At 27.2% G+C, this 14,442-nt stretch overlaps 2 protein-coding genes across 4 annotated transcripts; one reads left to right on the top strand and one right to left on the bottom strand.

Annotated features, from left to right (window-relative positions):
• Positions 1-6,688: 6,688 nt before the first annotated feature.
• Positions 6,689-9,514, bottom strand: LOC112688312 (nucleoside diphosphate kinase-like). 3 transcript variants are annotated; one of them, XM_025561455.1, is made up of 5 exons: positions 9,373-9,514; positions 8,971-9,189; positions 7,065-7,166; positions 6,899-7,011; positions 6,689-6,832 (listed from the first exon to the last, which is right to left on the bottom strand). In XM_025561455.1, the coding sequence occupies exons 2-5, from the start codon at positions 9,151-9,153 to the stop codon at positions 6,715-6,717; spliced, it is 516 nt and encodes a 171-aa protein (XP_025417240.1). In that variant the 5' UTR covers positions 9,154-9,189; positions 9,373-9,514; the 3' UTR covers positions 6,689-6,714. The 3 variants fall into 3 exon arrangements, with proteins under 3 accessions (XP_025417240.1, XP_025417258.1, XP_025417249.1); XM_025561473.1 differs by having other exon boundaries at positions 8,971-9,128; positions 9,373-9,513; XM_025561464.1 differs by having other exon boundaries at positions 8,971-9,109; positions 9,373-9,512.
• A 123-nt stretch (positions 9,515-9,637) lies between these two features.
• LOC112688304 (nucleolar protein 8-like) lies at positions 9,638-12,995 on the top strand. The gene is made up of 7 exons (XM_025561443.1): positions 9,638-9,834; positions 9,889-10,001; positions 10,932-11,129; positions 11,253-11,437; positions 11,627-11,868; positions 12,411-12,653; positions 12,724-12,995. Exons 1-7 carry the CDS (start codon positions 9,735-9,737, stop codon positions 12,978-12,980), a joined length of 1,338 nt encoding a protein of 445 aa, XP_025417228.1. The 5' UTR covers positions 9,638-9,734; the 3' UTR covers positions 12,981-12,995.
• The last annotated feature ends 1,447 nt before the right edge of the window (positions 12,996-14,442 follow it).

Genomic DNA, 14,442 nt, shown 5'->3' with positions numbered 1-14,442 from the left:
TACTTGTTCAGCAGATATGAAATGTGTTATTGAAATTGCGATTTGAGATTTGCCTTGAGAAAAATAAAACCTTCAACAAATTTTGTACAATATAGCTATGTTGTTTATGGATGGATTTAAAAAGAATGTATAAGTTATTCTGTGCCTTTAGGTAACTTTTTAGATACCTTTGGTAACTCGTATTCCGCGTAAAGATAATAACACAAACCTGTATAAAAATAAGTAATAATTTAATATTTTATTTTCAATCATCATTGCACGATACGACGCATGTCGTATGTTTTCGGGCTTGTACACGCAACACGCATGAGCAATGCTCATTGAGCATGTACTCGTATACATAGAAAATTATTAAAAATATGTTCGGATTCTTATGGTTCCAACACATCATTACAAACATTTTATTCTCTATATATATAATTTTTATGGTCGTTTATATTATTTAATCTTCTTTTTAATAATTCATTTTTCGTTAGTAATTATTAATTATACTCTTTTAAACGTCATTCGATCCATTTTCTATTATCTTCCTTCAAATATATATTTCTGTAATAAGTTATATACTTATATACAAAATATAAATTATGTAACATACGTTTATAAACGAAGTGTGAATTCAGTTCTATATTGTCTAAGTATTTCTGTAAAAACACTATAGACCAGCGATCGCCAACCGGTGGTCCGCGAGAAAATTTAGGTGGTTCGCAAAAAAATTTGAATGTTAGGTACTTACAGAATTTTTTTATCGTGATTTCCCAAAAAAAATAATACCTTATACATGGTATTATATGGATAATAGATCCATTGCAGCAAATAATGAAAATAACAAGTTAAATATGACCGAAAAAAAATACCTCATCGATTTATTTAACGGTATTTATGTGAAAAGCTATTTTAAGCTAAAAGTGATCCGTAAAATTTAGAGTATGTATTTAGTGGTCCGTGAGGTCCAAAAAGTTAGCGACCGCTGCTATAGACTACACACTGTAGAGCCCAAAACCGAACAGAAATAAACAATAAAAAGAAAATTCTGTCTTCACTCGATAAATATAATATTGATTCCTACCATCGTTAGACAATTATTATCTTATATCGTACCTAATAATCAGGAGGAGCAGTTTCCCTTCTGATATTTAACATATCTTGTTTTAAAATAAGTAAAAAACAGCTGGTTATAGTTACTATACAATTTTTTTTTTTTTTTAAATCTTGACTTTCAATGTTCGCTTATTTAATATAATGTTAGAAAATGAATAATTTTATACAATAATATGTAGGTAGTACCTAAAGCGGCATTTAAAACTCTCCCCGTTGGGCCGCTGTAATTTTGATTGAATAAGATTACTTAGATTTTTTTGTTTTTAATTTAATACATCTATCTTCTATTCATAAAATAAATAAAAAATATCGCCTTGTAACCAAAAGAAAATATTGATGTGGGTAGACACGTTCGTGCAAGATAAGGGATAACGAAATTATTTTTCGATAATAATAATTTTTATAAGATTTATTAGAATTTTATTTAAAAAAATTGCAATAGTTTTGTCGTTCAGTCAATAACAAGTCTGTACTTAGTTTCTAACCTTTCTGTTGACTTAAAGTTATTTATTGCCGGTAAGCAATTATTTTATAACAATATTATATAACATTATTATTATTATATAACAATATATTCTAACTCAGTGGTCGGCAACCTTTATGGACCCTTGCGCCACATTCACAAATTAAAAATTGTTCTAGGGCCAGACAATACAAACAATTTATATGATATTCAATGACATTTGCTAGTTTTGTAATTCACTGCGGGCCGTATAAAAGAGATATTAGTTACCAACCACTGCTCTAATTCAATTAAAATTAAATGTATAAACATATTTAAATCAAATAGTTTTTTATGCTGTAAAATTCATCTTAATAGGTAGGTCATTATATCAATAATTTGATTAGGTACCTACTTATAAAGTTCCATTGAGGCCGTTCGAAATTATTTTGCCCGGGCCGAGCTATAGAGCTATTCCAACCCTGGCTGTGGACACCCTTTTCGTTAGATATGTAATTATATATTTGCCCCTCCTAATAAATTTCCAAGTTACGCCCACGATTAAGACCAAGCAGTCCAATATCCAATAGAATTTTTGAACTCATTAGAGCTTCCTGGTTTCCCACCACATGAGCTTCGCTTAAAAAAAGTTCTGTCATCATATTAATTAAGAACTTAGGTTGATACGACTGATTACTTTGTAAGCAAGATACTTTTTAAAGATACTATTTTTAAACAAAGACAATTTTTATATAAGTAATGGGTAATTTATTAAGAAACAAAAATTATGATTTATTTTATAGTATTATTACATTTGAAAACGTTTCTAATTTAACACTAATTTAAATAACGCAAAACGCTAAATTTTTCATAACGTTTTAATTGTAAATAACGGTAAACGGAAAATTTCTTAAACGTTTAAATTTGTATAACGTTTAAATGCTTAAATTGAATAACGTTTAAATTATTTATAGCGTTAAACGCTCAATTGCTTATAACGTTTATATGTCCCATAACGATAAATAATATATATTATTTTGATTGAAGACCCAGTCCATACTTAATGAAAAATTAGATAAAACACAAGTGAAACTTTCATTACATTTATAGATGTTAAAAAAGAACTACACAAAAAACCATTCCAAGTGGATCCTTAATGAAAAAAAAACCCACAAATATTAAGGATTCACCTGATATAAATATTACCAAAAAGTGTACTTGTAAATTTTGAGCCTGAATTAAAGAAAAAATTTGAGTCGCCCCCCACCTCCTAGAAGTAAGTCTAAATACACCCCTGAGTGTAGTATAGATATCAGTGGTACATCCGCAAGGATAGTCATCGCACGCAATCGATTTCTGAATCATTCGCCCACGTAGAGTAAACATTATATAGACCAAAGGTTCATCGCCACGAGTCATTCGATCTTTGTCTTCTGTACAACGTCCTTTCAGTCGTCTTTTGCCATGAAACCTCAAACGTACAAAAGGGTTGGCCAAATGCTGACAGCTCCACCGTTTTACTCGGAATCCGTTAACGTACTTCCAACGTACAACGGCAGTGTCCCTCGGTATCCGCCGCCGCCGTACGCTGAACAGCCCGATCAAGTCACCGTCGTCCAAACGCAGTCTTCTGGTAAGTTTAAACGGGCGTGCATGACGTAACAATCGGTGATTACAATTATATCGCAAAGTCACGGGACTGGAAATAGGTCTAAAATAAACGTAGAATTTACTAGAAATTAAAAATAATTATAGGTTATATAAAAAGCGAATTCATAAATCCGGATAATCCAAATACTTCGGTATGCGGATAATCTGGATACTACGGTAAATCCGGATAAGAATTTGATTCAAATCTGGATTTGAATATCCGCACATTCAGATAATTCAAATATTCGGACTTCATGCCAATTAATTAGCTAATTTGGGTAATTTTAGGTTATGCTAATTTTAACCGTATGTAGATTATCCCTAATATCTAGTGGTTAATTTTTATAACAGCCAAGAAGAATATATAAATAACTCATATTTTGAATACCTTTGATCAATATTATCAAAATGCCGATGTACGTAATACGTGCATGAATATACAGACAAAAAATAGGTGATATAATGATAAATTATTTTCTTCGAAAATATATTTACAAAAATAAAAACGTAAATAAAATGTATATGTATAAACGTTTTGGATGTTCATATTTATCGTGGAACCCCTACATTTTTTTTTAGCTTTATAGCTTTTTTATAATTATTTATAAATAAATTATAATCATATAATAATATTGTGTTAAAGGTATAATTAAACATCTGTTATTTTATTCATTAAATTATTGAATAAACATTTAAACATTTTTAGACATATTTATGTACGCTGTTTCTATTATTTCAGTTCCACCATTAGGTCTACGTTTAGAAAATGTAACATGCCCATCATATAAATCATTGGTGATGTCGACTGTGGAAAAACCTGCATATATTTTAGTATTTTTATCTTACATATTGATGTGTATTTTTGAGTATGATAAAACAAAAATGTTAAACAAATTTGATAAAAATATTCATTATACGTTTGTTATTGTTTTTCAGGATTTATGCTTTTTCTTATATTTTCTTATTCTAAAATAAAGAATAAAATACCAAACAATTTCACAATGTTTTAGTAATTAGGATTGATTTATATTTTCTTTATTTTTTACCATTTATAATTTAAATGTGCCTTACACTTTATGAAATATATTTTATTATTGGATGTCAATCAATTATTACATGTTTCATGGTTGCATCAATTGTCAATTTTTTTTTAAACTCTAAAAAACTTGTATTTTGTTCATAAATATATATTCCGTATTATTTCATTAAAATCAAATTTAATTCTATAAATTGAACCTTTTAAAATTTTTACAATGATCAATTTATAATGATTTATAAAATGTTGCACCCAATTTAAGTAGCTCTAACGTGAACTTAGGCGTTTTGTTTTATATGAGTAGGTAACTCAACGTTACACATGAACCGTACACACATTGATGGCGAACGGAAAACAAGTAATAAATTAATTAAACGGATGGCAGGAGTTCAATGTTAATTATCGGTGAAAGGTCTCAGTGGTTGAATCGGTTTGGTGCAATGACCATAGAGCTCACACACAAATCAGAAAAAAATACTTAAACTAAAATTAAAACAATTTGAAGTCTGAACTGATAACTGTAACTGGTAACTTGTGATCCTGACATCCTGGGCGGCCTGTCACACACCACTTGGGATGCTGGTGGTCTTACGCATGGTCCAAATAGTTCATGAGAGGACTTGTGGAAGAACTTCAATAATTTACAAGACAAATTTACACTTATTTGAACAAGGAATGATTACACATGACACAGACAGTTGGTTGACACAAAAAAATATGATGAACAATGATATGTGTCAGATATCTTACGTCTAACATCGCATGGCTGAATGATTATAGTGTTATTAACATTGAGTATATGAAGATCAATAAATTTAAGCGGAACACAATTGATTTTAGGAATTTTATTTATATTTATATTTAACATTATTAACCAGTTAATCGGTCGAATTTTGACCCCATATTAATGATCAAAATTCTAAGTTAGATCCAACAAAGGAGCAATAAAGCGTTTTTAGTCCTTGAATATTTTTAAATCGTCTGGTATTTCTTAATATAAAACCAAGCATTTTAAATGCTTCATTGATAACTATGTTAATATTGGAAGTAAAAGATAAATTACTGGAAAAAAGCACACCCAAATCTCTTACTAAGTACACTTCTTATTAAACAACTAGCTTCAGTAAACCTAACCTAACCTCTTTATATGAAAATGAAGAATTATTTCTTATAAAATTTATAACTCTATCATTTTTCTTTGGGTTATTTGATGAATGAATTATGTGATAGATATCTAACAATATGTATTTTAGGTCAAATGCTGACTTAACCAAGTTTCTAAAAGTGTATTTAATAGCATTTTGTTGTTCATATCTGTTGTTAAGCATTATTATAGTTATATTATAATTTTTTAATGCTATTTAATGCTATAGATATTCATGATTTAAATTAAAATTTTGTTATTTTGATGCTGTTCTATGAAGAAACTATTCAGTAAAATATTAATATTTGTTTAAAATGTCATTGCATTTTTGTCAAAATATTATAATAATGAAATTCTTTTATTCTAAATGCTTGAAGAATCTCGAGGGAAATAAGACAATTGATGAACCAAATAAATATAATAGTAACGCATTTATCACTGGAACAAATGATACCTGGATATCATATACATCAAATAATACTAAAAGTTAGTTACTTAACACAGAAACATCAAATCATAAGTAAAAAAAAATTGGTTATATATTAATTGATAAATAAATACAAGTGAAAATAGGTAACCGAACAACTAACAGAAGAAGGTAATATTCAAATTTTATCACTTATGAATAAATGAAATAAATATCCATAGACATGATAAAATATGCCAGAATTATAGTAACTTGTAAGTATAAGAGTTGATCAAATTTTACTATTAATATAGTCACATATATAATAATATATTAGTATATAATAAAATATATATATAACCTACTGATATCAACATTATCCTTAACACTTTCATACAGTTCTCATGAGATTTAGTTGTTGGTACATGACATTAATTTTTGGAAGATTTTATTCTTTCGCATTTAAATTAATTAACTTTTAGCTTTTGATTGGTATGTTGAAAACAATGAAAAAAAAAAAATTACTTCTTTTGCATTTTCATTTTTTTTGGCTAATAATAATAACGCATTGCTATAACGTTTTAAAATTTAATTTTTCAACCTAACAATATTTCGTATAAAATATTTGTCACATTTAGAACGGAGTTATAAGTAAAAACATACAATTTCCTTCTAATTTTTTCTGAAGCCATCAAAAGTTTCATTAATACTTTAAATTTTCAAGTTTAAATAATTTTAATTTGTAGTTAACTTGAATATAGATCATTATTTGAGTAGATGATATAATATTTAAAATTAAAAAAAAAAAAAAAAAAAATCAAAATATATATGGTACAGAAATGTATTTATTAAAAATTGAATCATTCCATGTACATAACCTTAAATGAGGTTTAAATTAAGCTCAAATATCACTTAAATAATAATACCATGTTTATTGCTTATTCATATATCCATGTGTCAACAGTTTTTGTCCATGGGACCACTTCTTTTTCAGTGAACCACAAGGCAATTTCTTTGTTGGCAGACTCTACTGCATCAGATCCATGAATAATATTACTGTAAATATAAAAGTGTAAATAAATTACAGGATTATATTAATCAAGCTTGAATTTATATATTTACCGGCCAACTTGGATGCATAAGTCTCCTCTAATTGTACCTGGGTTTGAATTTTTTGGGTCGGTCGCCCCAAGAATAAAACGTCCAGTTTTTACAGCATCTAATCCTTCCCATACCTAAAACAATTTTAGTTTGTAAATGTAATAAATGATAAGAATATAAAATTTACCATAGCGACAACTGGTCCAGATGCCATGTATTTTATAAGACCTGGGAAAAATGATTTGCCAGCCAGATCAGCATAATGATTCTTCAATAGTTCTTCTGATGGCTGTAAACATACAAATGATCATGTTCAATAGCTATTATAAAATAAGTAATATATACTTGTATAAGTTTTATATATTACAAAACCATAAAAGCTTAATGTAATTTGTATCAATGCAGTATAGACTTTAGATCAAATATATTTTAGAGCATAAAATATCTTAAAATTAACAATTAAACTATTAATTATTATTTATTATCTATTATTTAAAAGCCTATCTATGAGGAATGACACAATTATAATTTGTGAGTTTATTAATATGGTTTAAAAGTAATGGTCAGGTAATTATGCCCAACATTATTAATTAGTCTTTAGAAATAGCAGTTCAGATTTAATAAACTGATGCTAAAATACCTTAATAATAAGTCTTTATTTGGATCAGTCCCAAATAGTATTGTTCTTAGTAATGATTAAAGTAATATAAACATAATAATTAGCTTATAGATAAAATTAATATATTTATTATATCTAACCCAAACCAATATGGATGAAAAATATATAAAATAGTGAGAAACTTAATAGACATAATATATTAAATCTTAATGTTAGGTTAAAAAATTCAAAAAGTTACAAAATTTTCGAAAGTTATAGCAAATATAAATATTTCTTAGTCCATCCTAGAATATCCAAAGGTTCAAATATGTTTCACACTTCTTTAGTGCCATACACAAAATTTAATTTACCTCTTTTTTCACATATTTTCACATAATAATGAAAATAATCAAATTATGTTCAAAATAATGATTTACTTAGTTCAACGACTGTTGATGTTGAGCAGTCATTTTCCACTTCCAAAACTATATTTTTAGATAGCTGCAGATCTTTCAAATTCGAAAATATAAGAAAACATTTAATAATCCAGTATATTTTCCAAGGTAAATACCTATATGAAATAATTAAATTTATAAGTACACTTATACAAACATATTTAATTAGCTTAAAATTGTTAACAGTTTATAATTCATTCAGTATAGACAATTCCTGATGAATAAGCTGATTTTTTTTTATATAAAATTGTAAAATTTCATTTCATTTTTTTCTAATTTATAATTTTTTCAAGTTCAATGCATATTTTTGATGTTTCATGGTATTTATAGCACATATTTTGGAATTTTTAAATTCATATTTAGGAGGTAAAAATTAATATTTATATTGCTACTATGTCAGAGCACTGATAATAACAATCAAAATATATGAAATGAGAAAAAAACTGTAATCAAAAGCGGACATATTAAGAATAAATTTGAATGAACCTAACATAAAATTGTTTGCAGCTAGTGGGATATATAATTATTTTGATGCTATGGGAAAATTATTAATACTAGAAAAAAAATATAACCAGACATTTTTGTTCAATTAATATATGTAATTTGACTTAATAACATTTTGTCAATGTTATAAAAATAAAGACAATTCACTTCTTATTGAATCATATTAAAATAGTTGTTAAATAAGAATATATACCTATATAGGAATAAATAAAACAAAGGAAACTTACAAGTATATAATGTTAGATAAGGGATAAAACAAACTGTACAATCTATATATCCGTAATTGACAATTAATAGTGATCTACTCCAGTATTTATCCTTTTGATATTACAGAAAGGTAAATATGTATGTTATTAACAAAATTTCATTTTCTAAACAATACATTGGCACACGAGTAAAGTACAAGATCACAAAAACAGGCAATGCTGGCCTCTCAAAGTGCATCACAAGAAACACCTTAGAGCGGTGCTGCACAGTCATTAACGACATAAAGGTTGAAACAGAGTAGCACTAAGAGATATATCTAAGGTACTCACCCAGAGGAACTTCATGGCCACCAACTTGAATCCCTTGGTCTCGAATCGCTTGATGATCTTGCCAACGAGTCCACGCTGCACGCCGTCAGGCTTGATCATGATGAAAGTACGTTCTGCGTTCGGGTCACCCATGACTAGTCTGATGAGTATTTGAAACGCTGTTAGTATCGTGCAAATGAACATGTAAAACGTGAGAATGCGACCACCGGGATGGTCTAGCTGACGGTCGAAAGAAAACCAAACGGAAGAGAGGAACCAAAAAAAAAAAAAAAAGTTACTATACAAATTAAATAGGAAACGATGGCTATCGTCGCCGATCGTGTGGGAGAAACAACAGAACAGATCGGGTGAAAGTTTCAAAAGACTAAAGCAATAAGAAAAATATGATTGTTTACCACTAACCAGCGATTTATCTTCGGGAAAAGTATATAGGTACTGGTGCAAAGGCTGACCTGAGCGTTTGACAGCGGTCGGCGGAAGATCGGTGCGTCAGGGTTATCTGACGACAAAGTCCAAAATGGCCGTATGTACGTTAAATGCACCCACGGTGGCACTCGTTCGCTTGTGAGGTTATGCTCAGCGATCGCTAATCGAAGTACCGGTAATAAACGCACCACGGTTGCGGTTACTCACCCAGTCACGTAATCGTTCGATAAACGTTATCATTTTTGTAAACAAGACCAACAGATTAGACTATTATTAAGACCGCATGGGTTTTGCATTTTGTTTATTTCATAAATTAGTTTTTACACAGAATAGTTACTATGAATAGCCATAACAACAACGATGACGAGGAGGAAACCAGAGGCAATCTACCGGCATTCAGAGGAATCTGTTGTTTGCCGGCTTCAATTGAGAAAAAAAGTATAAAACCGCATTTGTTTTGTAGTTCTATAACTAACCTTGTCTACTTTTCAGACGTCAACAGTATCGAAATGAAAAACCAATCGGATGCCAAAAGGCAGAATGCATTAGTTGAAAAATGGAAAACATTACAAAACCAAAAATTTGCTATTGCCAATGCACTTAAGGTACCCAGTGGCGTATCCAGGATTCATTTAACGGGGGTGTTTTAAAATTTAATAGACTTATAGTAAGTGGGGGTTCTGCCCCCCCTCTACTCCTTACATTTATAAATACCATGTATTTATATAAATTATTAATTATATTTACATATACTTACGTTTAGTTAAATTATACTGTAATTAAGTTTACAATTTGGTGAAATACCATAAAATACGGTCGTTGGGGGAATGTTCGAACACCTATATCACCTACCCCAAAATGCACCCCTGAAGGTACTTATATACATGATTTTTCATTTATCAACGTGGTTTGGTAATTATAGCATTATGTTCAGGGTCGTAGCAAGGGAACGACGAGAGGTGTCTACGCTCTGGGCGCAATTCCTTAGAGAACGCAAAAATTTTTGTATTTAATGTTAAAAATTACAACGGTCAATGTTGTATATTTTATTTACAAAATCTTTAACATCCTTCATATTAATTAAAGCAATCATTGAAAATAATACTTAATAAGTATCATATTTTTAAATTAAATATACATAAGGGCGCATTTTGAAGTTTAGCTCCAGGTGCAATGTTTGGTTGCTACGTCACTGATTATATTATTTTCACTACCTGGTTCTATTAATTTTAAGACATATCCAATTAAAAAATGTTCAGTAGTTATTTTAATTTAATTTTTTTTATATTAAATAATTTAACTACCAATTTTATATTTACAGATTATTTTTAATATATTTTATAATTTTATTTGATTAACTATTATATAGGTTAATCTAAATAAGTTTTATTAAGAAATAGTTTTTTTTAAATACTGATTAATATTTATGTTATATATTAAGTTCATTATGAATTGATCAAATCAATAAATGTGAAATAACAACAATTTTGTATTTTTAAAATCATTTAGAAATGTTTAAAATTTTATTTCTTTAGGGAGAATCGTCAAACAAAAAAATCAAGTTTGATGAAGATGGTGATCATAAAAATCACGAACAAAATAATTTACAGCCATGTAAAAAAAAATTACCTTTGTTTGATGATGATGATGATTTTAGTGATTCTGAGAATCATGGTAAACTAGTATCGGATTTCAAATTGAAACTACGATTTGAAGGTGAAAAAGGCAAAAAGGTAATATTTTAAAACAGTCTACAATTTTTGTAAATGTTTCTTGTTATTGAACAATTTAAGTTGCAATCTTTATGGATCTAATAATCAACTTAATATTTAACTGTTATTTATTTATTTTTACAGTTGTTTCATATGCAAACATCTAAAGCTACAGGAGATGATCGCTTTGTAATGGATCAGCGATTTTTTGATGAACAAGAAACAAATGAAAAAATGAGTGATGATGAAATAGAAAAACAAATGAATATTTTAGAAGGTGTTGTTGGTCGATCAATTATGAAACCGAAAAAAGATAATGAAGACCGATTGTAAGACTAAGTCATTTTTTAAAATCAAAGTAACTTATTTTGATTAATTTAATTAAAATAGATTACACTTTGAATTCTTTTGGTCTTTAATTTATTATTTTTTTTTTTTTTTATGCAAAATTATAAATAATGAATACTATTTTTATATCTATTACATTATATATTAAAAATTATTAATATTATATTTAGATTCAACATGGTAAGATATGATCCGACACAAGAAGATCATAAAAAATATATTAAAGATAAACCTGATTTACCAAAACAAAAACGTCAAAAAAAAGAAAAAGAAAAAAAAAAGCAAACAATAGTTGTAGCAGAACCAGTTGTTGATACTGATACATATTATAAAGTTGATGATAAATTAAAAGATGTCTTTAGTTCTGAAAACCAATTTAGCTTTACCAGTTTATTTCATAATTCTGAAAAAAGTAAGTTAATGAAAAATTATTAGAAAGTATGATTACATTTTTATTTGAGTATAATAAGATTGTATGAATTCCAATGGTTTAATTAGTTTTAATATAGTTATAAAATCTAATTAATCATTCTTATTCAACAAAACATGTTGTTCTAAATCTACAATAACTCTTCCTAACTTATTTTAAGCATATGTATTAATTATATTTAAATTTATGTTCAGTAATAATATTGTAGATTTTTTAATTTTTAATTTTTATTTATGGAATTAAATTTCAGCAAGAACAATATTATACTTCTACAATAATATATTTGTATTTTTAGGTATTTTGTTATAAAACCAATATTTTTATAAAGATTATATTATACGTTTGGAATTCAATAAAATTAATTTCACTTTTACTTATTTATAGAATAAATTGTTGAATAATTAATAATTTCTTATGAGTTCCTCTTTTTTTTGAAACATTAAATTATCCTAATATTTTATTTATCTATATGAAATTTTTATTGATAACATATAATTTCTAAGTATTAATAATTAATGTTTTAGTTGATAAAGATAACGACAGAAATGAATATCGAGCAGAAAAAATTATTAACTCGCAAAAAAAATTTGGTCGAAATCCATTTAGAGATGACTCAAGTGAGTCTGAAAATGAAGAAACTAATTTTGATGATAAAGAAGAACATAATGATTCCAAAATAGATGAAATACCTTCAGGAAAATTGTTGGGGTCCAGAGGTGTTTGGCGAGACACTTTTTTTTTTAAAATAGATGATTCAAGATTTAAAGGTATCAGTTAATATATTTTATAAATTATATTGACTCAAAATTATAATAATAATTACTTTTATTATTTTAGATGGTGAAGAATTTTATGATCCCCAATACAACAAAATCAATTATACTGGAAGTCTAGATCCAAGGTTTATAAAAAAAAGGGAAATATTAAGAGAATTTTTGAAAAACAAAGATAAAAGACATAAACGTAGTGTAGCCAAAAAGATGTTTAGTAAAAAACTTGGGGGTACTCATAACAATGAAAAAAATCATACTAGAGATAAAAGTAGACTTAGAAAAAGTGACAAGTTAAAAAATATTAAAAAAATAAAATCATAAAAAAATGAATGTTAATATATTTTGTTTATCATATAATTGTTTATTTAAGACTATATGTATCAATGCTTTTAATTATTAAATAATTTTGTACGAATAAATAATATTAGATTTATTTATTTCACACAATGTGTTTAATGATTATATTTGAGTTCTTGAACATTTAACTCATTTTAAAAATCACCACTTATATTACATAAAAGGTACATGTTTACAAGTTTATATAAAGTCTCAATGAACATTTAATTATTTGTTTTAAACAAAATTTTAGTTTTAGCAGCTTCAATATCCTTAATTATTTGTATCTGTTTTTCTTTACCTTATGGTTTTTTTTTTCTTCAGCTTTGTAGTGTAATATCTTGTATTTTTTCATAAAATAATCATTTTTCCATGTTAAATAATATGATTATTGACTAATCCGTCACATAAAAACAACTGATATAAGATAAAGTTTTGTCAACAATCATACACTAGGTATTATCTATACAATCATTTTCGATTATTCAGTACATTTTTATCTTCAAATTACCCAATTGACTTACAAACCAGTTTATACAATGCTCATGTTACAAATTATTTACTGTTGCGAATTGAGATAAAATTATGAACTAGAACTTTTATTTTTATTCCATATTTCTACCACACAATTACTAAATATCAAAGTTACCTACTCAGATAGTTTCATTGAATCCTAGTGTAAATTTTTATGTAATAATATATAATATAAAAATATACATCAAAATAAAATATTACTCAATAGGTATGGATAAAATTAATTAAATTCACTTCATAAAAATGTCCATATAGTTCTTAATGAAAAAATACATTTCATAAAATGGACATCCACTTCATGAAATAAAGGATTACAAGTTTTATTTTTGATAAACTATTTCAAATGCCTATGCTCATAGGCGCAACTACGGTACAAAATCTGGGGAGGCTACAACCCTCCTATCAAAATTTAAAATAACCTGTAGATTACCCCTACTTTTATATACCGTGTTAATATATTTTAGATTCTGAGCCAAGTTGGATTTACTGCAATGTGTCTTTTTTTGTACGTGACACTATTGTTAGTTAAGTATGCAATATGCGATATGTCATATTTAACATGGAATATTTATGAGGGGCTAAATCCCTCCTAGTTGCGCCTATGCCTATGCTGACAATATAGCATCATAATGGTCTTCGAAATCTGAACCAAATAAGTCAACAATTATTCAGTAGCAGTGGCATATTTGCATGAACTATAGGCAAGTGCTTACAGCGAAAAATTTGAATAATGTATTTTGTCATTAGTTATTATCAAAAATTGTATAAATCTTAAGAAATTGTATTTAAGTATCTAAATAAAATTTATATTGTAAACTTATCAAATTAATATATATATAGGTAATATATATAATATAGGTAATTAATTTATAATTCCGCTAGTGTAGTATGTTATTTTAGTTATTTAGAGCGG

This window comes from Sipha flava, unplaced genomic scaffold (assembly GCF_003268045.1).
Source record: "Sipha flava isolate LNK unplaced genomic scaffold, YSA_version1 110_pilon_pilon, whole genome shotgun sequence".
NCBI classification, from domain to species: Eukaryota; Metazoa; Arthropoda; class Insecta; order Hemiptera; family Aphididae; genus Sipha; species Sipha flava.
This window is presented reverse-complemented; position numbering and strand designations above follow the sequence as displayed.

Coding starts and splice junctions, on each gene's coding strand:
- LOC112688312 (XM_025561455.1), bottom strand. CDS start 9,153: ATGTTCATTTGCACGATACTAACAGCGTTTCAAATACTCATCAGACTA. Junction 7,167..8,970: donor TGGCCATGAAGTTCCTCTGG/GTGAGTACCTTA, acceptor GTATGTTTACAG/CCATCAGAAGAACTATTGAA. Junction 7,012..7,064: donor CTGGACCAGTTGTCGCTATG/GTAAATTTTATA, acceptor AAATTGTTTTAG/GTATGGGAAGGATTAGATGC.
- LOC112688304 (XM_025561443.1), top strand. CDS start 9,735: ATGAATAGCCATAACAACAACGATGACGAGGAGGAAACCAGAGGCAAT. Junction 10,002..10,931: donor CTATTGCCAATGCACTTAAG/GTACCCAGTGGC, acceptor TTATTTCTTTAG/GGAGAATCGTCAAACAAAAA. Junction 11,438..11,626: donor AAAGATAATGAAGACCGATT/GTAAGACTAAGT, acceptor TATTATATTTAG/ATTCAACATGGTAAGATATG.